Raw genomic sequence first — 23,851 nt, 5'->3', positions numbered from 1 at the left:
CTACCAAGTGAGTAGTCCCAAAGCATTTCCGAAGGTGGTAACATCTCTGTAGATGTTAGGAGGAACTCCAGTGACCTTAAAGATGTATCTAAAATTTGCTGTTGTGATGATGGAGGACCGTGCCACCTCTGTGGTAACTTAAACATCCTTGTCACCTATATTTTCATTGTTGTTTACTGTCATGATAATGGGAACTCTTTCCTTGTTACATGAAGCTTAGCTTACAAGTCTTCAGCATGGTTCTATTACAGAAGAACTTCAGTCTCTGCTGCTTTAGATTCCACAACCAGCTCTACCTGACAAAAAGGATATGTCTGTCAGTGTCATGTTGCTGCGGTGATGGTTCTGTAGGATCCTGAGAGAGCATGGCTCGTTGGTCTTGCAGCTAAGTAGATCGAGTGTCAGACCTTTCTCGTGAGACACCGAACATGTAAGGTTACTTCTCCAGTGCAGTTAGAACATTTGAAGGTTGTTGAAAGTTATTTTTTCTGACAAGTATAAATAGTGGTTCTATATAATTGAGGAAACATGTTAGAATTTCAAAATTGCAAAGCAGTAACAAATGTAAAACACATATTAAAAAACCCCATTATTTCATATGCTGGTGCCACTTTCCAAAACTTGCCTTTGTGGTTCTGCCTCTGTCTGATTCCAGGCAAGGAGTTTTCAAATTCTTTTAAGTTCATTTGGCGATTTTTATTGCAGACGGAAAATAAGTATATTGCGCTATGTCTGTAGTAAGGCACATTTTCAGATTTGCACTATGGTGCAACGTTCTCCGTATCTATAGCTGTACGTTTTGACCTTTTTTCATATTTCTGTTTAAGTTCCCCCCCCATCCTGTAATGACTGCTTTTACAAGTACTTTGCTTCTCCTTCTGGATCTTGTCTTTGGTGTTTTACGTGGTGTTCCTGGTGTTGCCAAAGGAGAAGACAGGGGTAGCTTGGAACAGTGACAGATTTTTCTATGAATAAATATGTTTCTAAAATTTACTTCTATCAGTGTTGATGAACACAGACTGTGCTACAATGCTATCTACATTGCTGCCTGGAACAGCGCAAGTTTACTTTGATAAACACTTGGTCAAGAGACACCAATAATGCATGTCATGTACAGGACAAGAAAAAAGGTCAGACTTGAGTGAGTCCCTAACAATTCTGCAGCAATGTGGTCAGTGCTTCCAGGCACCAGTAGAGAAGGTCAGTGACATCTCAGGCTCTTGTTAATGAGCCAGTTATTTTAACAAAACAAAACACCTCTTGCAGATATCAGAAAATGAAATTACATGTCTGCGGATTAGTTTTGTTCACTGGTGAAGTCAGGGTCATCTGGGAGCAAAGACTGATGCCCAGAAATGTTTTGCAAATATTCTGAAATGATATTGTGTTGTGCTGTGAGTCAGTGAAAGTGAAAGTTTTACAGGGTTAATGGGATATTTTTATCATTCAAATAACTAAGTTTTCAAAGATTTCTTTAAATACAACATTCCTAGTTAATTTCATAAAAAAATGCTGAATTCTGAGTCCTGGGGTATGCTGAATATAAGGCACACTTTTCCTCACAGATTCTGGAGGATCTGCCTGTAAAAAGATGATATGAACACTGAGAAATATGGAAGTAATCATCTTTGAGATCTATTGTTGCTATTGGTGTCTATGAGTAAAAACTTATTACATTATCTTCTGATATTATTTGAAGAAGGATTACTGCAATCAGCATTTTTCACTTTTAGATATTGCTAGTTTTATTGTTAACATCTTTCACATTATTGCCTTGAACAATTCATAATACTGAATTGCAGGACTTTTATTAATATCTATTACTTCATGTAACTTTACAATAAAATTTTACATGCACAGAACAGTTGTGATTTAAATGTTAATGCACTTCTGAGAGATGAATAGAAGTTAACATTTACCCATGAGAAGACAATTCTGATTTCTAATATTTCAAGATAAATTGTGATTGCCTGTAAAAATCTCAAGTATTACATCTGCAACCTAGAAAAGCAATAAATACAAAACTGTTTTTAGAATTTTAAAACGGTTACCCCCAATCAGTGAATAACATAGTGTTGCCTTTATGCTTCAGTGACTCATATTGTAAATATTGGGTCTCTAAGCCTATGATGAGATGCGTCTTCAACTTCTACTGTGCTTCTGCTTTGCGTCTCCTGTTCATCTATGTGTGTTTGAATCCACAGTGTGGAGCTGTTTGAGACAAAACCACCCCCTGGAACTGTTGTGCTGGTGTGGAAGCCAGTGTTAAAGCTGAATGGGCTTCTGTGGACTGCAGTTTGTGCAGTCTGAATTAGTTTACTTCCATCTTTCAGTTGACTGTAATCTCTTAGAATTTCTGAGCTCACCATTTGAATCAGCACGTTAAACTTTTCATTCTTAATCTTTGAGAACTGTTTTCCAGATATACGTGACAAACAAATAGGCACTCTTTGGTACTTGAGATTTCCCCTCTGTTTCATTTTAAAACACAGAGTGTATTTGCATTGCTTAATGCTGTTAGAATGGACCAGTCTGGCACTTGGAGGAACCAAGATTCTTTTTTGATCGTCAGAACAGAGACAGAAGTACAGACATGCCTGTTTAAAACTGTGTGTGTTTAGTCCTACTCTAAGTCTCCAACATCTTCAAGGGTGTTGATGGTAAAAATGTAAGATTAAATGTTCTGTAGAGTAAAAATTAATCTTCATTCCCTGTCCAGGATTGTCAATAGAGAAATATTACTATTTGTGCTTCTTTATGTTCTTTAATGCTGGTTTCAGTTTATTGCTGTTTTGAGCTGGGCCTAACACATCACAGGAGCACCAGCTTGCCCCGAGATGTAAACAGTTGCTCATTTTACTTCATTATCTTGGCTAGATTTGAACCTGTGAGTAGTGGGAATGATAATTCCAATAGGGAATTGAAATTTTGACCTTAAGAAGCTTATGGAGAAAATGAAGGTGATGTTTAGAAACTGCAGCTTGACCACTAGGGCAGACTTGGTTTCAAACAGCTGCAGAGTGAAATTCCCTTGTCTGACCAGCCCAAGGAATGTGTGTAATGCAAAATGACAGTGCAGTGGCTGAAAATGGCCTTTTCCACTCATTCATGTTGAGGAACTTACAAGTTTCTATCTCTTCTGCATTATTCTTAGATTGGTTTCTATTACATGCATTTTCTGTGTTTTAAAACCTGTTATGAATCAGATATTCTAATAAACAAAGGTTTTGTTTTCTCCTAAGACATTGGATAGTAACATTGAAAGGTTATGGACAGTTTTTTTGGTTTTGTACTCTGGCCTGTAGCCACTCAAATTGCAATCTTTAAGATCGTTGCTTTGAACACGGCCTTACGTGGAGCCAATTAACCTGATACCTTGGGCCAAGTTTAATATTCTGCACATGTTCTACATGCTGTGAAAACTACACTCTTCTGCTTTATCACTCAGTTACAATTGGCTCCAGTTTATACCAGCTCCTGTCCCAGGTTGCCAGCATGGGTATCCATCTACTGGCATATTTCATCCTTTTTTGAAAGTAGTGCAGTTCTACCTTTCTACAATTTGTGAATTCTAATACACACATTAAGTCAGAGCATTTGCTTACTTGATGTGCTTTTGAATGAAATAACTACTAATGGATGCGGAGTTTTGGGTTCTGTTTTACCCCAAAGGAGGCCTCTGCTGTGAACTAAAAATGAATTCAATTTTTTGCAGACAAGAAGTAAAGGTAGACCCACTTCTGCTTCCGTTGAGAGTGGGGAGAGGATTTAGTAAGTTTCTGAGAATTTGCACTGTTTCTCTTTGCAGTCTCAGCGTTTGAGCCAAGTGCAGGACTGGCTGTAGGAAATAAACTCTAGAGAGTTAGAGCTGGCAGAGGGGGGCGCTTCAGGTTAAGATGACTTGCCTGGGTCTTTTCTGGGACTGGCAATTTGCCCTTCTACTTTATTTAGGGAACAGAAAAGAGACTTCAGTCTTCTGGGCTGCCAGATTGCCATCTTTCACCAGTCTTGCACTGCACTTATGACAGTTCTTTAAAAAGGAAGCCCCAAAACTCTCTTTGCTGTTATCACTGCGAAGAAAATGAAAATAATTTATGACTGCTCTAGTTTTGAAGCTCCTGATGAATAGCTGGAGAGTTTTGCAGCAGTGGTCTTGAAGAAGAGGGTAGAAAATGACTGTGTTCCTTCTCCAGTGATATGTATCATAACATTTTCTGCTACTTCGTGGTCTGTGTTGCCAGCACTAAACATTGTGATTTGGTTAATTTAGGGATTTATGACTTTGTTATAATCTGGCTTTCACAATTGGTATTGTAGTAGGAATGGTTTTCTCTAACAACAGGGATGCCTATAACGTGCCAAATTGCTGGTGCTGCCGAAGAAATAGTTTCTTGTTATTTTGTTAACCCGGTGAAGTTGGCTGCTTTAGATTATGCAGGAAACTAAAAAAGTAGGGATCTGTTGTAAGTCCTAAGTTCTGCTGTTATGAGCCCTCAGTGACCATCCACTGTAGTTAGTGACAAATACAAGTATTTCCCATTCTAAGATGTGGTTCAAGGGATCAGTTTGATGCCATCCATAACTGATTGCATAACATACTTCCCAATGGAGAAGTGAACAAATAGAATTTTAAAAGAATGTTATTAAAGATAATTTTATGTCATTTTTTTACATAAAATGTTTATTGAGGTTGCTGAGTGTATGTGACAGATGGTGCTCTTATGTCACATCCTATCTTTCATTTTGTTTTGGAACATACAAGTCTTCCATGCATGCATAATTGCATTACAACATTGTGGGATTTTTTTTGTATACTCACTGAAACATAAAGGTTTAATCCAATGTGGGATCTTTACTGGGGGGTTGTGCTAGCAGTACTCTTAAACTGTTTGCTTTGGTGTTAAGTGCTGGCTAACTAGTATGGTGTATGATTTTTGCCTTCCTAAATTAAACTTCAGGTGTAAAAGAAAAAGTGAGAAGTTATTATCATTTCTTCAGTCTGCTGAAAGCATTCAAGTAACTAGACAGATGATATTCACTATATAATAATGTTTTATTCTCTGCATTGTGAAGCACATAAAATGAATAGTTCCTTCACAATAAAAGAATGCAGGTATATATGAACTTTCCAGCTTGAGTATCCTTCAGATGCCAGTGCCTTAATATTTTATGATGTACATTAAGTATCTGTATGAATCTAAAATTGTAATGAAGAAAAATATATATTAGTTTTCATTATATGTGGCATTTTTCCTTTTCAGTTAACTGGAGAGTGAACTTGAGTCTGACTTAGGATGTTTCCAACCTAACTGTTTTATTTATATGGTGTCCTGAATAGCTTCTCCTGTCTCTTTATACCTGGACTAGTGGATGGAACATGCTGGACTTTGCTGTTGCCCTTGGCTTACATTGAACAAATTTGTCCAGTGTCGTGCTTTTTTACCTGAAGAGTGTTTGCAAGGAATATAGAGGCTATCTCTGTTTTACAGATTGGAAAACTGGAAATGTATGTAAGACATGCCGAATATGCAAAGCCAACAAGCTGATAATGTTGCTGGAAATTTTAACTTGAGTCTTATCCCACTTGTGATTATTTTGACTGGAGACTCTTGCAGCATTATTGTTACTTCTCTGTAAATAGAGTTAACTGAAATAAAGATACTGAGGACATAATACAACAAAAGAGAAAGGACACCAAGACTAGTATTTCTACTCAATGTATTGTCAATCACTGAGTCCTTTGCTACCTTTGAAGGCATTATTATTGCATAAATTCATTTATACCTTCTTTTATTGGCTTTTGAACACAGTTTTCAGAAATGTAATTGAATAGCTGTCCATTGCTGCTCTGGCTTGTGTAGATGAATTTGATTCATGCTGCGATTCAGGGCTGTCAGCTGACTATATTGACATGCTATTGGTTGGTTAAGTGCTAAATATGGCTGATTCTTGTCTGATTTTGCAATGAAGTCAGACATCATGTTTGGTTCTTCAGAGCATTGGTCAAGTAAACTTGCAAACATTTATATTTTTTGTATGAATTCTGTGCTTTGGAAAATTATTTAACTTAATAACCTTCCAGCATTGTAGTGTATAATATTGCAGCATCATTTGTACTTTCTAACAGCATCATTGTGCTTTGTCTCAGCTTAACTGATGTTTCATTGTAAGATTCATCAACCATTGCAGTATTGGAAATGTAAGAGCGACTATACTGGTACTGCCTGATACGTGAAATGTGCCAACTTGCTGGGCTGGTTACACTGCTTATGCTGTATGAAGAGCAAAGTACATCAGAAACCAAGTGGGTTTTTTCCCCTTAGTAAGTATAAAGGTGGTGTGAGTGAAACTGCAGTGTCAGGTCACAACCTGTTTACGGGAATTGAGACCTGTGTGTATCAGCTTTATCGTGTATAGCTGTAAATGTAAGATGCACTGTGTAATGGATGGTTGCTGTCATATAAGTGATGGGATGTGATGAGACAAAAGGAGTAGTACGTGACTTACTTCATGCAAAAACCCTCTACTTGATTTCCCTTAGTTGCAGTGTCCAGTACATAGTTTTAAATGATCAAAGCTAAAGAATATAATATTTCTTTTTTAGCTTGCAGCATGTCTTTGTAGACCATAGGATACCTTTTCATTATGTTAAATAATAGTTGGGTTATGAGGAACAGGCCACTTGTTCATATTGCATCTCATAATGGTATATACTCCATGCAAGTTTATTGTTGGGGAAATTAATTTTTAATTGATGTTACAAGTAATTGCTACTTTCTGCGTGGTTTAACAGTTGAACCATTTCTAGTGCAGTTGCTTTTGCCCTGCCATAGACTCTCTTTGACAACATACTCATATAGAAGAAGGCAGTAAGTTGTGGTTTGTAACAGCCATAAACTTGTCTGTAGCATTTCTGATTTCTGTTTATTAGGGCTGAAAGTCTGTTAACTCATTGGCTGTTAATATAATACTTGTTAGGAATTAAAGAAGATCAGCTAATGAAAATTTATGCTGAGGCGTCAGCCACGTTAGAATTCAATTATAGTCTGGTCTTTAAGACTTTCAGCATCATGTATTACCATATCTTCAGCTGACAAATATTCTGATTTGATTCAGTAAATATTGAATAATGTTCAGGTTCTTTTTAACCATTTTAACACTTTATTTTCTGCTTCCTTACTTATTCTTTCTTACCAAATACTGGCACGAGGAAGACTTTTTTCCCCCCTTGTTTTCTATTGAGTATTTTCATGATCCAGTATTTGTAAGATCATCATTAATTCTTTGAAACAGTTATGACACAAGTATAGTGCCATGCAGTTTTTTGTCATTTATATTTTTAATTGCTGGAAGCTAACTTGCTACCATATGATGATTTTCTGATTGGCTTTCTGAAATCAGAGTTCTGTGGCCTTGCAGCTGGGTCTTAGAGTCGCAGAATTTTTGTCTCTTTGTTTCTAATTATCAGCTAGATGTTTAGACTTATCAAAAGGGCCAGAAAGAGGATCTGGAGCCTTTAACTTCTGGCTATTGATGAAGGGTACCTTCTTCTATGAACAGAGTACATTAGTTCCTGGGGACCACTGTAACTTCGTAGGATCTGAATGTGTGTGAGTAGTTTTACCTGCTTGATGGGAAATCACACAGTGTGCAACTTTGAGAATGAATAAATGTAGGTGGCTTTTATTGTTTGTTTGTTTGTAGGTGGCTTTTTTTGTTTGTTTGTTTGTTTAGTTCTAATTTAAATTGAATGACTATGACTTTGTGGCCACAGTTACAAAACATGCATTTTGACTACCTGTGCAGCATAATTATAACGGTTCTTGGACACAGACCATTGCTGCAAACCTAGAATGTAGGAAGAAATCAGCCAGCAGTGTGTAAGTTACCAGTGCAGCAACAGCCTGTAATGAGGGACTGGAAAAGCAATGTGGCATGATAAAAGAGGGTGGTGGTGGCAGGTTTTGATTGTTGGTTTTTTTTTTAATTTCACTCAGGTCCTTAGAGCTTCCTCATGCCTCCACCTTCCTTATATGTGCATCTCTAGCTGTGTAGCCTTTTGGCCTCCTGTGCATCTTCCTTGAACAGAGAACAGCAGGCAGTCTGTCAGGTTAGAGCAGTAGCAAGAGGCCCAGTTCTTCTACAGAGTAGCTAGATTGCTAAGCTGATTTTCATTTGTTTTTTTAACAATGCTTGATCTTTGGTTGGTCTATCCATTTCTAATGGTAAAAATACATAGTTTTGTGGTATCACTTTGTCATAAGAAAGAATAATTTAATGATTTCATATGTGGATATGAAGCCCCTCCCATTTCTCCCTTTATTATCTTTATTCATAAGCTTCACAGGTGTGGAGGGAATTGCAGGACAACTAAGGAAGCAATAATAAAAGGGCAGGTGTGCTGGATATGATTTTTTTAGCCTGTGTGATAATATATTATTGAACTTCAGCTACAGTCATGCTCTGTTCGGAAGCTTAGATCTCTCAGCCACAGACATCAGAGTAAGTCAATGTGGCATTGTTACCTCTCTATAGAGTTTGAAGATTTATGGGAATAAATCCTATGGCAGTGAGGTAAAGGTTCCCTTGCTGCAGTTGTGTCAGGAAACCACATGGAGAGGGGAAGGAAGGAGTAAAAGGAGAGTAAGTCCCTAGAAAGTGTGTGTCATGTAGTAGCTGTCTTTGTATGAAGAAGGAAATCTGTGACATCTAGGCCCAGAGAATGGAAGAAGGCTCCTATACTTATGTTCCAATATATTATTTTCTTCAGCTCCTGGTGTTTCTGTTGGAAGAATCGTAGGGTCCCTTGGTAAATCAGTTGGGTCAGTATGCAAAGTGTTCTTTTTCATGATAGTCCTAATATACCTGTATTCATTTTGTTTTCAGCTGTATCTCATTGGAGGATCTTTTGGACTCCGTGAATTTGCTCAGATAAGATACGATGTCCACAAACTACATGGCAAGGTAGTTGAAATGGTTTTATTTACTTTGCATTTCATTTTGCCCACATACTGTTTTCTAAAGAATTATTAGGACAAGCAAACTTTGTATAGGGGATTTGCCTTTGACTGCTGGGCTCTGGGGTACAGCTGAGGCTCTTAAGCACTGGGCAGAGTAGGTAGAATAAAGGGGCTGACATGATGATGAAAATCCTTTTACTGTCCGTGATAAGGATCAACATAAATAATAGAACCATTTTGTTCCTTTGGTTGCTTATAAGTGAAAATTCTGAATCCTGAGAAGGAGGTGTAGCACATCTAGAAGGAGGTTATTACAAAGATACTGTATGCAATTTAGACTAAGAAAACTGATATTTTAAAAGGTCTGGTTTTCAAACAGTACTTGGCAGTCAGTATATAATGTTAGATGATTTCTGGGGCTTGGCTTTGTGTTGACTGAGACAAGCAGATACCTTTGACATTGTGCTACATCCTGCTCTTTAAGCTCTGTGAGAGAAACAGGAGCTAGTATTTACCCAGTATGTCAGAATATACTACATAGAAGAAGCCTTTCTTTAAACGAACCTGAAACCTTCTGTCTGAGGAAGTAGCATGTTTATTGGTGCTACTTACACCTCCAAGTGTAACATTAGTTCCACATCGCATTTGAAATTATCTGAAAGGAGCATATCAGTTCAGCAGAAAGGAATATTGGCTTGCTTTCCATAGCTTGGTAATATGCAGGTCTACCTTTGCAATGCAGAGAGACTTTTTGGTCTTGGTGCTGCTGACTTTCAGGTTGCATGAAGCTTTTTTAAAGATTATATGGCATTTTATATAAAAAAGATTTTGCAGGACTCTGGACGCTGTGGCTTTCTACTGTAGCCAAATCTTTGAGATCCTGAGATGCTGAGAGTTTGAAGACTGCCTTGTTTTGTCTTAGACTCTTGTTGTGGGCCATCCAAATTACTTTAATCATTCCTCATTGATCCTTGTGTTGCATACTTTACAAGCTGTGGCCTTTCATGCGCTGTGTGGCCCACTCCTGTCAAGTTCTGTATATGACACAGCCTGTAGACAGGGGAGAGTAATCTTAAAAGTCTTTTCTCCAGAACTGTCTTCTGGGTACCTATTTTCTATCAGTACTAGTCTTTTAGGACTAGTTGGAGCCTTTAAGTTTTTCTCCAACCAGATGAGGATCACAACAGGGGCAAGAATTTGCCCATTGTGTTTCTGTCAGTTTTTTGGTCAGATTCATACTCAGTGAATTGCATTTGACTCCATGATCTGCACTGTGATTGCAAGCTGGGGAAAAAAACTGTTAATAGTTGTGATCGTTCAGATCTATGAGGCTTTCGTCCCAGCATTTATACTCAAGGGAAACATCTCTGATTTAGTAGTACATGGAAGCTCTCAGTGGAATGTACTTCACCCTGGAAGCTAAAAGAGGGCATCTGAGTTCTGCTCTAACCAGTATTACTTAAGGCTGCAGCATCTCTCCTGTGTTTTCTTTTTCTTTTCGTTGTGATTTTATTTAGGAGTAGATGAAATATAAATAAAGAACAGTATAATATTGGCTGAGAACTAGCAACACCTCTGGGCTTGTTTGTAGACGGACAAATCAAAGCAGTGTGTTTTGTTAATTTCTGTTTCTATGTCCAAAAAAAGAGTTGAAGCCATTCTAATTCATTAGATAAAACAGCAAAAGAGATTAGAACGTATTTTAACAGAGAAACAAATCTAGTTTAAAATGTACATGAAACTCAGGAAAATAACATTAAGTAATTTGAAAATACTGTTAAAATCCTGATAGTCATAACATCTGGGTTTTTCTGTCACTGGTAAAAATGTTTTTGTGTTGGACTAGAATGTATTTTTCTAATATAACACACTTTGACTACCGTAAGTGCTCATCAGAACAGGAAGAAGTGGTCAAGTGCTCCTTTTAGGGGGTTGGACAGTTATATGCAAATGGAAATAAGCAATAAAATAAATAGGAATTTTTTTGTTACAGCTGCTCCGTTGGAATAATAAGAATATTTATTAAATAAAGCTTTCCATACAAGGAGCTCAAAAGACTTTCACGGAATTTAAATGAATTAAGGTTCATAGTCGTGCTGTCTGAAAACATAGGATTATTAATTACATTTTACTGCTGAAAAAATTGAGGTTGCAGAAGTTTAAGCAACCCGTCCAGAAGTAGGCTAGGATTCTTTAAGGATGTGCAAACTCCAGTATGTCCCCTTTTGTAAGCATGACTCCTGAACTTGTTTTCTTGCTAATTCAACTGCTAAAAAGACAGAACTTAGACAATCCTTTTGTGGTAAATCTCTCATACATTTCAGATGCTACACTATGATCCTTTCCCTTCAAAAGTATTTGTCCTTTTCCTTTGTCACTCTAACTTCTCATTGTGCTGAGAGGGAAAACACATTAGTAAGCCAGTTCTCGGTCAACAGTGGTATTTCAAAGGCAGCATTATAGTAGAACTGCTGCTATGTAGTCATGTTTCAGTGACTAAGGGGTTAACTGCCACTTTGTATTCTTGTGGCTTAATGAGTAAAAGCTGCATTTGTAATAATGACTATGTTATTAAAGTCAAACTGGCTTTTGAAGAACATTCCCTGATAAAGGAACTAAAATTCATGAGAAAATGGTGGTTTGGACTTTTTAGGGAGTATGGTTTGGTGGTGATGCATTGAGCTGGGGCTAGCATTAGGGTAGGGAGAGAGACAGAGCCTACAGCTGTAGCTGGAGTGGGGCTGGGAAGAGGCAGCAAAAGGAATTATGTCCTCCTGTTCGTCTGGGCTATATCTTGGACTGTGTCACAGCCCATGTATAGGATAGAGAGACAGAGCCTAGAGCTGCAGTTGAAGAGGGGCTATTAGCATCTGAAGACCAGATATTTCATTCATTTAGTATAACATCTTTGCATATCAAGCCTTGGATATGCCCGTCCCTTGCAAAAGCAAAAAACCATTTTGCCTACACTTCTGTCTTCTCAGAATACCTAGATCAGTCCTGTTCCCTCAGTGCCCTGAATGTCCTGCATTGAAAGGAAACTTGTGCTAAGGCTCTTCCTGATGTAATACCTGTTTATGCTGGTCAGAATTCTCCTGAAACTAATCAAGGACTTCTCCATTTTTCGTTGTTGCCAATATGTCCATTAATAGAGAAATCATTAGGTTAGATAATTGTTCCTTTTCTGGGAAGAATTTATGCAAATCAAAATTGGTTACAGAAAACGAGGTATGCTTACGGGAAAATCATGTGGAATTAACAGAGTAGAAATTAGGAGGTTTGTATAGGCATTGTTCCAAATGCCTTTATTCTCAAATGGAAAACTGGACCCTTTCTTTGTCTTACTTTCTGTTGAGTATGTAATTGAAGATGCTTATTTAAGTTTTTTTTACAGAAAATGTGACTTCTATTAAATATACAGAAAATGTCACTTTTATTGAATATACAAAAAATATTTTTTCAACTATATAATCATAGATTATTTTTATTTACTGTGTGCCTATTGTTGCCATTCAAGGTATAGTAGACGCTGATTCTTATATTCAAAACTAAATCTGAATCTTGGAATATGTGGTATGGTTTGTACTGTTAGCTGTTAGCTACTGTAGAGAGTTGAAGGAAAGCAACATATAAACTACCTGGGAAAATCTAGGCTTTTCTCCCATCAATAAAACTTTTAGAGTAAGAGAGTTTTTAAGCTCCAGAATGACTCTTTTGAAGAAGTACGATTGCGAGGTAGGTTCTCAGACTGTTGGGATGGGATAGGACTGAGTTCCTCCTCAGTGCAGCAAAAGCACTTCTAGGAAAGCTGGAATCCCTGTGTCATTTTGTTAGGAAAAAACCTGTCAGTTAGCCTTTGAAGTCTGCAAATATTTCCTGCTGTGTATTACACATGACAATGTTACATACTGACCTCTTCAATGTTTACAAACTATGTAGATCCTGTTCACTTTTCCTTTGTCCTATATAAAGTGAGTGTACCCCAAAAGTAGAATGCTGAGAAAATAATAATACTGGTTTCTGTCTTACTGAGCCAGAAAGTAGAGGTAGTAAAGAGTCAAAATGACAGAATGTTGATCTTTTCTATCAGTTTTACTCTTGATTCAGTTGTTGTGCCTTAAAATGTGTATGGCTGTTGTGTGGCATTCTGAGAGTTAAAATCCAAATGAAAATGAAAATACCTGACCTGTTCTTTCACCATCCTCTATGAGCAATAGAACTGTAAATCCAGAAAGAGTATTAAAGGAGTGATGATGGTTGTTGGAAGCAGACTCATTAGTAAGCGTGCAAGGAGTGTCAAGCCTGCTTTATGCAATTCTTTAAAGGGAATGGCAAAGTTTTGAGCTCCTTAGCTCATGTTTTTGACCAATTGACTGGCATGCAATTACCCATGAGACATTGCTTATAGACACCTGGAGAGTGTTAGTGTTGCCATTGTCAATTCTGATTTATTGCATTTAATTGGTGTCTTGAGGTCCTAACTCATGAAATTATATAACCATGGGGATCTCAGCTTTCATTTTATAATCCTAGACCCTGGAATTGGGAAGAAGAGCACATATGGTGTGTAGAGGATTATTCTGGAAACCTTTTTGTCCTTTGAAAGAATGAAGAATGGAAGAGAAAAGAGGGCTAAACTTATGACACTGATTTTTACTGGTTTACAGTGGTTCTTATAATTGGGCTTGATAGTGATTTAGGTGCATTGACTGTCTGGTTGGTTGTACTTATTATTACAGTTTTAGAATATTGTTGGTTGGTCCCTACTGTTCTCTAACATCATGTCTTGAAGCTCATGAATGGGCATCAGGAGACCCACTGCAGTATATGATTTAAATAACACCCACTGATCTCATTGGAAATTTTATTTCAATCTTGTTTAGGTTCTTGCATTTGTTGCCTCCTCTACCACAGAGCTCCTCTCTGCCTATCTTTCTTAGTCTGTAAAAGGTAGGTAACTAATGCTGTTCTACTTTACATAGGAAATAGGAAACTTAATTAATTCAAAGAAAAGAAATTATTTAAATTTATATGGGTATTAAAAAAAAATGTCCTCAGGTGAGATCCATTAATTCAAGTATTCTGGGTCAGGGTGAAATAGCAAGGAAGAAATAGGGGCAGAAAACTAACCTTTATGTTAAGGGAGAACGTATCTGACATTTGTCTCAGAAAGGTCTAGGAAATCAGTCCAGCATTTTCTCATTGTTTTAAGTGGATAGCTGAGAAGTAAGTGGTATCTGCCCGTAGGAATGCTTTTGTGTTGCTATCAAAACATTTCTCTGATTTGCACATGCAGCACAGTGTTTCAAACGGTTGAGTTGAGATGATTGGAACTGCAGCAGCAGCAGCAGAGTGTTTAAATGAGGTTCAACATCCACCCAAAAAGGGAATACATCTGCGAGTGACTGAACAAGACTATGCCTTCTTGCTGGCTGGCACATTCATGTTGCTGTCCTCATGTAAGCTAGCTCAGGTATGTCTGCAGGAGTTGCACACATGGGCATGTCTTGAAGTATTGCAGCAAAAATTGTCTGTTGGTTATTGCTTCTATTTTACCTGCCTATGAACTACACCTGGATAGGATTTCTGTGCCCCAGCAAAAGTTTGGTTTGTTCTGTCATTTGGGTTTTTTTTCCAAAAAAGAAGCATTACAGAATCAAATGTAATTTAAAAGGTTAGTGTAGTGTTAATATGGTTTAAGAATAATCTGTTGAGTTTCTATATGTCCCATCAGTTTTTCCCTTTAAACAACGTATTTCTTATGAGGTGAATACTTAATCACTTAAACCTCCGAATATGTTTGTAGCATTTAAAATTACACAAATAATGCGATTTTTTACCTACAGTTGTGGAATGTCAGCAGATTGTCCCAATCACTAAACATACTGCAAGCTGCTAGATAAACCTGGTTTACTAGCCCAGGTTGTTCCATGCACTCAGCTATTTTCTGTGTTCTGCATGCTTTCTGCTTTATTGTATTCCAAATAGATTTAGACGGATTTAGACTCATCCTCTAGACTTCATGTTGTGCCAACGCCCCCTACCAATGCTACGGTCAATTTAAATTAACACTGTTAAAACTCAAAAGACTCTAAATGGGTTATTTGTATGATTAAAACTAGGGAAGTGAAATTTCAGTATCTGCTCAGCTAAATCTGAATGTATATTTGTGGTGCTGTCCACTAAGTCAGTGTTTTGTCTTGCTCATTTTTCCATTACCTTAAATGCCTAGTTTGAGATAGCTATCCAGGTAGTACATTAAGGTGGTTTGAGAGGAAATGCCCCCGTAATAGGCTTCATTCGATTTTAAAAGAGATGCTTGTGAAACATGTTGTTCTCTTTTGATGGATTGAAAAGTAGAGAGATCGAGCTCAACATTTTATTATTATCCTATTGCAGTGAGATGATTACCTTCCTTACTGTATGATTATACTTAACCTGACCATTGAATGACAGGTGGGATAAACCTCTACTTAACTTCAAGGTACAGATGAGTTAGGGTTTTGGATATATATCTTGAAGTGGGATTCATTTTCTTAAGGAATGCCCATCTACAGCTGACTGTAGGAAGTGCCTAAATAGAGAATTTATGCTTCAAGTCAAAAGTTTAGATGGATAAAATTAGGTGAGATGAAGCCTGCTCTAAATATTCTTTCCCTGGAGCTTCATTGGCAAACTAGCAGATGGCTTCAAGGTAGAGAAACTCTTATTTAAACTGTTGTTTGTGCCTGAGGTATTATAGTATTCTGGAGAACCTGATTTCATAGGAGTTTGTATTAAAAAAACCCTACTTGATTTGAGTGTGAACATATTCAGAATATCTTTAGTTGCTGTCTGGTGGAGTATTTTGGATTGGAAAGGTATCCTTTCTAAACCTGTCAGCCAAAGGAATGTGGAATCATTTTAGTGTCTGTCATTGGACTTGGCAGAATAATTAAGTCTTCTCATCTAGCATTTTAGCATTTATTTATTTATAAATGCATCTTCATGTGTTTAATTGGTTTCAGTAAGCTAATTACACAAGTGCAGTGTGGCAAGGAATTATGTTGGTGATTATTGTTTTCTTTTTTTATTTTCCTTAAGCAGGTCAGGTTGGCCTGAGTCTCAAGTTTAATGACAAACTTTGGCTAATTTCCTTGTCTAAGTAGATGTAGTTGATTTTCAAAGACTAAATTAATTAATGAGCTTGGCCCTAGGTCTTCCAAAAATTAAGAAAATAATACACCGAAATGTTTGATGCTTAAGAGAATGTAAGAGGCATACATTTATGATTGCTTATAGGAGAAAAAAAAGATCTTTTTCAGTCAATTGTCTTTAAGTCATGAAGTATGTTTTACTAAATTAAAGCACACCTTGCTTTCAAGCATGACCTGCTTAGTGGTGGGTTTTAAAATTGTATGTTCAGTGAGGCAGCTTGGCTCCTGATTGATGGCTAGGGTACCCTTTGTTTCTTTTGGCATGGGGGATTTGGAACTTGTTACATCTTTTGACTGTGGTTCAGAACTATCCCAGGTAGTAATTTCAGTCCTGCAATGTGCCACAGAAATGAAAGGGTAGCAAGAGCTTTTCGTACTCTGTATTGTGGTGGTACCAGATGTTGAGATGTCAGTTTTCTTTCTTGCTTCAGTTCAGTCCAGAGGGATTGTATGGAAATGAGCTCTTTATCCATGCTACTCTTGAAGATTTTGAGGTTCAGCTGCTAGTGTCTGGTTCATGTTTTTGCATTGATTTTTGGCAAAAACTAATCCATTTTACTTGAGCTCAGATAACTTCTCCACTTTGTCTGTGAAGAGCTGCTTACTGAATTTGCTGTGATACCAGGCAGACGTGTATGTTTTTCTTTTCCAGACATTCTTTCAGTTTAGCATACCATTTTTATGTAAAAGGCAAATACAGAGTCAGTCTGGGATTCAGTAAGATTTTTGTTGTCCCGTTCTGAGACTGACACTGTGGACTTTTGGCTTGTATACTTTTGGTTTACAGTGATTGATCCACCTAGATCCACTGTTTATTGTCACCACAGGCAGCTTAAAGCACTCTAGGATAACTTGGAGCTCAGGAATTGCCGTATGTGCCCTTTCATACCATCTTGTATCAAGTTGAAAAAAAATGAGACCAAGGCCATGTAGCCTGTTCTGATGAAATCAGGAGACCTGTCAATGGCAAAAGACCTCTGGTAATAACCTGAAACAGGTTTGGGCTCTCAAAATCACAATATGGATGTTAAAAGTTGGGACAGTCTCATGAAATCAGGATGTGATGATGTTATTAATGGAGATTATGTTGGTAATATGTATGTTCACTGATGAGGGATTAAAACTGTACTAGTTTTTAACTTTACAATATCTGGTTTTTAAATGAATCTTGAGTTTCAATCTTGCAATATTTGCCAGCATAATTTTTGGCAATAAATATGAACGTGTATTGTTAATGATACTAAGTTTGACCAGAGAGCATAAGTAACAATATTCAGGGTTTCCATGTGTAAGTGTTTCACTGAATCCCTGTGAAGCTTTTTTAATAAGTTTGGGTTTTCCATGAAGAAAAACCCTTACATATCAGTTTCCATGTATGCAGTGGTTACAACTACTGTAGAAATCACAGTACCATCCATGCTGGGATGTCGTTATCTCCTGTGTAAGGATGCATTAATAAACATAATCAAAAATGTCATGTCTCTGAGAGGCAGAGAGATTTTATGCCTTTTATAGAGATTGGAAAAATTGACTTAAAGTTTCATGACCTTAATATCTGACTAGATCCAGGTTTTCATTCTTAAAACTTTTGTTCTGCAGCTACCTGGATGTATATTGCTTTTGGACTGAAAGTCCTTTTTGTACCTAAAATTCTTCATTTGACCAAGCTCTCTAGTACCATAGTGTTTATGGTGCTGCATAGCTTGGCATCTGTTAAATATATGAAAATCTTTTAGGCCATGTGAAATAGGTGTTCCTCAATTTGTGTTAGCTGAGATGTATGTGCTGCCAAGTGAACTGCTGAGTACAACTTATAAGGCTTCATATAAACTGGCTGTAGGAGTAGGGATGCTGCTTCCTGTGACCTGCTGGTTCAGCCAGAGGGCAGGTACCCAGGATGTGGATGATACTTTAAAGACACATCTCCTTTCTTTGAGAAAAAGCAGTAACCATAAATTTGTAAATTGCCTGGAGCTGCGGGCATTATCAGCTTTCCTTTTTAAAACTCATCTCTGTAAGGAATAGTTAAGAAATCAGAAGAATGAGGGAGTGATTGTGACTTAGTGGTTACATTACATATATGAAGTAGAGGAAACCTGGTTTTTAATTTCTGTGCCATTTGGAATTTCTGTATTTTTATCAAATAAATATTCAATATTAAACATATTGAAGCTGGGCCCCCTTTTTTTCAGGACATTATTTTTTCTCTGAAATGAGGGACTTGTTCTTTAAAACAAACAGGCAAAACTTGGTCCATCTCGCTCTGAGATGGCCCATGACTGTGAATCCTAAATGGTGGATATACATTGTCCAGATTTTCCAAGCATCAAGCAGCCACATTAGAGCTACCACCTGACTATGTTGCCCAGCATCTGTAAATTGCAGGCAAATGGCCAAATTTGTCCTTTTTTTGTTTGTTTTTGTTTTTCCAGGACAGAATTTTGAGGGGCATAGTAGGAATGCAGGGAGGAAATAGGGAGAAACCTGAACATCTGGCAGCTTTACCTCAGGTTACTGAGCTTTTTTGTGATGAAATACAAAATACAGTTAAGAGTTCCTTGGTTTAAACAGAAGCCATTTTCCCATTTTTTAATTCTTGATGGTGTTTCTGTTGTCAAGACTAGATTCAGATGAAGAGAAGGTTATTAACTGGAGAATCTCATTCTGATGGAACTAATTTCAGTACATAAAATGTTGACAACTTTCAGATATTTACATTTTATATACTACCAAGATTTCTGTTTGGTTTATTTAAATCCTGTCACATTGCCACAATTAATTACTGGTATTTTTGCCTTGCAATTGAAGTGATTACAAGTGTGTATAACTTAGCTTCAAGCAGCTTTTAGCCAAAACATAATTTAATATCCAGCTGTTTTTCCCAACACCTCCCTCAAACACCAGAAAACATTTAGCTTTCCAGATTCATCTTTTGAAGCCAGTAGCCATGGTGTCAGCAGATTGAAGCACAAGCAGAAGTCCTGGGGTCCCAGTCCCCAGATCAGTGGCAAAATATCTTTCAGAAGAAAGTAGTGCATGATGTACAAGTGTGTTGCAAATCCTAGTAATTTAAAATACAAGTAATTTGGAATATTAAAAGCTTTCTGTAAGTGCAAAGTATTAGAATAACCTTTTTCTTCTTACTATAAAACTTCACTAGATGTCAGTGTGGAAAGTATTTTTACTTAAATGCATTATGCAATATAGAATGAGAAGTGTTAATTCATTTAACAAATGCAGATTTAGGGTGACACTTACTAGAACTTGGTAGTAATTTATTTGTAGAAATGCAGTTTCAGAGCACCGAAAACAATTTTCATAAATTCACACTGAATTCTAAAAATTTTTTCTGTGCAATAAGACATTAAAAAGTCAAAATCTGTTTCAGTATTCAATAAATTTCTGAGGTACGTGCTGTAAATCAAAATAAAATTTTAAAACATAATTTAAATTATTTTTAGGGTTAAAACCAGCAGACTTTTTGGTATTGTTTTATATTCTTAATTTTTTTCAGTGAGAAAAATATTAATGTTTATTTTCTTGCTTTTGGGTTGTGGAAACTGAGGTTGTTTGTATGAGGGTAGCAAATATATTTTCACATGGCTCAAGACAGGGCTTAGGCATTAACTTACATACTTAGAGAAGGAAAAAAAGCATATCTATTTGTACATATTTAACTTCAATTAAGAAAAGTATTCCTAATCTGTAAGTGTGCTTGTGCATTCTTGTAACTGTATTATGTGTTTATATTACATTTAAACAATCAGACTATTCTGTGCCTACATGAGAAAGTTGATTGTTTTAGGGGTTTTTTGAGCATTTTTTGGTGTTATTTTATTGGATCGTCAGTGCTTGTATTGAAGGTTTAGTCTCCTATGAGATAGTTAGACTTTTCCCTTTAAATGAATTCCTTTTGTTTCTGAACTGGTTTAGGTACTCTATGTGCCTTTGGTTTCACTATATTGTTAAAGTGGGGTTGTGGCCAGGAATAGTTTACAGATGAGCCTAATGAAACAGTCAGTGAGCATCTGAACATAGGTATTTCTGCTGAAGTACAGAACAAAAGAGGACACCCTCTCCAATGCTATTCTGTCTGCTAGTACAGCACTGAAAAGATTAGGATGAGAGGAACACAGACTGCTTGCATGCTGGCTTCAACTGCCAATTCACGATTTCTCTCTTGAAGTTACTTGCTTTGAACAGACATTTAAGTGACCTTTCTGTTTTTCAGGGTTCATACAAAGAGGTTGATTCTGTGCAAGGCTAGGATATGACTAAGGGAGCCATAAGGAAAAACTCAAGCTATGCTTGCACTAATTTTCCAGGTTTAACTTGCATAGTGGGTACATAGTCATTAAAAAGCAATCTTTGAAAAATATGATTAAAAAGATGCAACTCTGCTCGATTTGCATTCAGAAGTTGAATTTTGGATTATTTCAATGTATTAAGTATCTTCTTTTTAGAGGACAAAAGTTTTTTGGTATTTTTTCTCCCTAAATACTGGCATCACAAATTCACACCCTTTTTTTTTTTAGTACAAAAAAGAACATTTTTTTGTGCTGAATTTTACTGTGAAATTAAATCCATGCTAGCATACTGAGAACCAAGGTTTACGGAACTAATTTATGTTTTATAAATCAAATAAATGAATATGTACGTGAAAATCAAGCTGGATGTGAAAGCATACAAAAATTGATTGAGTACTTTCTTCTTAAAACTGAAAAATCTAGAATCTTTGTCAGTTTTCATGACCTTATATATGAGAAATCTAGATATGCTTAAATGCTTGCTAAAGTATGGGATGGATAGGTCTTCATATTAGCCTTTAACTTAATTGCATTTCCCATGGTATTATAACATGAAAAGAGATTGGTCCAGAGTTTGGGATTGTAGGTCTTTTTTTGATCAATCTGGAAGCAAGTAGAAGATTTGGATTTTGAGAGATCACTGGTGCACTGTGTACTGTAACTCTGGAAACTGCTGCTGTAACAACATTTCATATTGCTCCTTTGGAAATGTCTGCATCGATTTCTGTCAGAGGCTGGATGAGATTTTTTTTAACTGTCTGTGTTCTATGCAGATCATAGGAAAAGTCAAAGGACACAAAGCTAGGGTTTATATCTAGTCTCAGCTGTCTCCCCACTCTTCATAAGCATTCCTATCCAGGCGATATCCTTGGATCCTGTCCTGTGCAGTACAGAATCAACAGAGTCATAGAATTGTTGGAAGGGATGTTAAAGATCGTTCTGTTCCAACCCCTGACCATGGGCAGGAACAGTTTCCATTAGACCAGGTTGTTAAAAGTCCTATGCAACCTGGCTTTGAACACATATGGGAATGGGGCATCCACAGCTTCTCTGGGAAGCCTATTTCAGTGCCTCACCACCCTCACAGGGAAGAAAGTAGCCTTATGTAAGTGTTGTTTGTGTATTAAATATTTTAAGTAATGTAGTTAAAGGATTGTTGTGACTGAAGTTGCACAAAAATGGTATGTTTTGCCTTGCCCTTCTCTGTTACCTAAGACTGTATGCCAGAGAGTTTGGCATAAGTACAGTCGTCATTGTACATTACAACCTTTACAAGCTTTGTTCCTTTAATTTCTTGAGTAGAATGGCACTCAGCTTGGCTGTAGTTTACACTGGAGTAGAATGGCACTCAGCTTGGCTGTAGCTTAACACTGCATTTCCGGAGTCCTGGGATTTATCCTCTCCTGTCTACAGCTTCTCACTCTGCTCATAAACCAGAACTTAGAATATTTATGACACAGACTTTTGTAGCAATTTATGGGAGCCTTCTCGAGGAAGATTAAAGTTGACTGATCAGCAAGATTGCTGATTTTCCATTTTGAGGAGTTAGGCATATGATAAATGTTTTTAAATAAGATACTCTAGTGGGAGAGCTAGAACTGGTGATTCTGGTTTACTCTAAGTTTAAAAAATGGGTGGGGAGAACAAATTGAAGAATTTCATATAAACAGTCATTTTGTGGACTCTGTATTGTGAATACTGCAGGAAAATTGTGTCCTGTGTATTTATGCTGGTGGGAGCAGATGAAAAAATAAAAAAGCTTAATTCACATTCATTAAATTCGGGCCATCATCTTCTCCCATTTCCAAAGTAAAAGCTGAAATCATTCTCAGTGGGATGTTATTTTGTGGAGGATAGGGTAGGAACAGAAACTCATGTTTTAGTAAAAATAACGAACTGATTTTAGAGTAGAAACATCTTCTACCACTTTCTGGAAATGCTTGCTAGAGGGAAAGTTCTGTAAGACTTTGGCATACAAATATTTGGTCAGTACATGCCAGTCTCTGGACACAAGTATACACTGTGCTGCACAGACTTATGTGAGAGGAGACTGTTAAAAGCACAGTCCTCTTCTCATGATGTGGTTGTCTCCTGACTGTTTCCTTGTGTAGTAACTGAAGCCATAATTTTACAAGATGTAATATTTTCAAGACTTGGTTTGCTCTAAAGCCCAAGGCTACAAATAGTACATGGACAAATAAATAATAATGGCTACAGCATAGAAAGACTACTTGTGAAAGTGGGCTGTTTGAGTCATGAATCGAGGCATACGTGTACTGCGGACAGCTGGTATGTTACCCTGAAAATCAGAATGTGAATCAACTTGCTCCTCCTCTCTGAATGCTGAACAGGAGTGACACTGCTAATCTGCTTTGTATTCCCATGTTTCATAGAATCATAGAATAGTTTGAGGTGGAAGGGACTTTTAAAAGTCATCTAGACCAACCCCTTGCAATGAGCAGGGACATCTTCAACTAGATCAGGTTGCTCAGCGCTCTGTCCAACCTGACTTTGAATGTCTCCAGGGATGAGACATCCACCACCTCCCTGGGCAACCTGTGCCAGTGTCTCACCTTCCTCATTGTAAAAAACTTCTTTCTTATACTTTGTCTAAATCTACCCTCTTTTAGTTTAAAACCATTAGCCCTTGTCCTATTGCTACAGGCATTGCTAAAGGGTTTGTCCCTATCTTTCTTATAAGACCCCTTTAAGCACTGAAAGGCCAGAATAAGGTTTCCCCAGAGCCTTCTCTTCTCCAGGCTGAACAACCCCAGTGCTCTCAGTCCATCCCCATAAGGAGAGGTATTCTGTCTCTCTGAGCTTCAAAAGGGATGATGATGGTGTTCTTTGTGCTCCCTTGCAGAAGAGCTATCCTTTCCTTACCATGGAGGTAAAGTTAGTGACATTTACAAATTTCACAGTCACCATCTGACTATATTATTTACTTCTGAGCCAAAATGAACTGTGGTCACTGAGGATCAATACAACATTGTTAGCTGGAAAATTTTTCTTAGTAGCAGGACATTTAGATTTATAACCAGAAATACTTGTGTCACAGACAAAAAAATTCCCTTTTTTGAAATGAGTGTACAGTTTCTCACAGTGCGCTGCAGGAGTACCTGATTTGGTAGGGGCTGCAAGCACCAGGTATTCCTGCTTTGCTATGTAATGATGCCCCTTGTCTGCACCCCAAGGTGCACTGTTTCTTCCACCTAGAAATTCTGTCTAGGTTCTAATTGAAAAACTGAAATGTCAGCCTTAAAATGAGAAGTGGCAGCCACATTTTAGAAGGTTTTTAGGTAGTTACAGCCTCAAGTAGCTGCCTACAAAGGTTTCTAAGAATATATCTGTGCTTAACATCTATTACTTTTAACCATCTAAGAATTTT

The 23,851-nt window shown here is 37.2% G+C and overlaps 1 protein-coding gene across 2 annotated transcripts in view; it reads left to right on the top strand.

Moving 5' to 3' along the window:
- LOC127472824 (cytochrome c oxidase assembly protein COX16 homolog, mitochondrial) overlaps positions 1–23,851 on the top strand; it is a 45,519-nt gene that overhangs the window by 2,844 nt on the left and 18,824 nt on the right. Inside the window, exons 1-3 of one of the 2 annotated variants that reach the window (XM_051791607.1) lie at positions 8,887–8,964; positions 13,844–13,910; positions 14,257–14,433. In XM_051791607.1, coding sequence (XP_051647567.1) covers positions 14,284–14,433 — 150 coding nt within the window. In that variant the 5' untranslated portion in view covers positions 8,887–8,964; positions 13,844–13,910; positions 14,257–14,283. Of the gene's footprint in view, positions 1–8,886; positions 8,965–13,843; positions 13,911–14,256; positions 14,434–23,851 lie in introns of those variants that run through there. The other variant, XM_051791606.1, reaches the window with a different exon arrangement.

This window comes from Manacus candei, unplaced genomic scaffold (genome assembly GCF_025592945.1).
Source record: "Manacus candei isolate 608988 ecotype Guabito, Panama unplaced genomic scaffold, ASM2559294v1 h1tg000033l, whole genome shotgun sequence".
Lineage (NCBI taxonomy): Eukaryota > Metazoa > Chordata > Aves > Passeriformes > Pipridae > Manacus > Manacus candei.
This window is presented reverse-complemented; position numbering and strand designations above follow the sequence as displayed.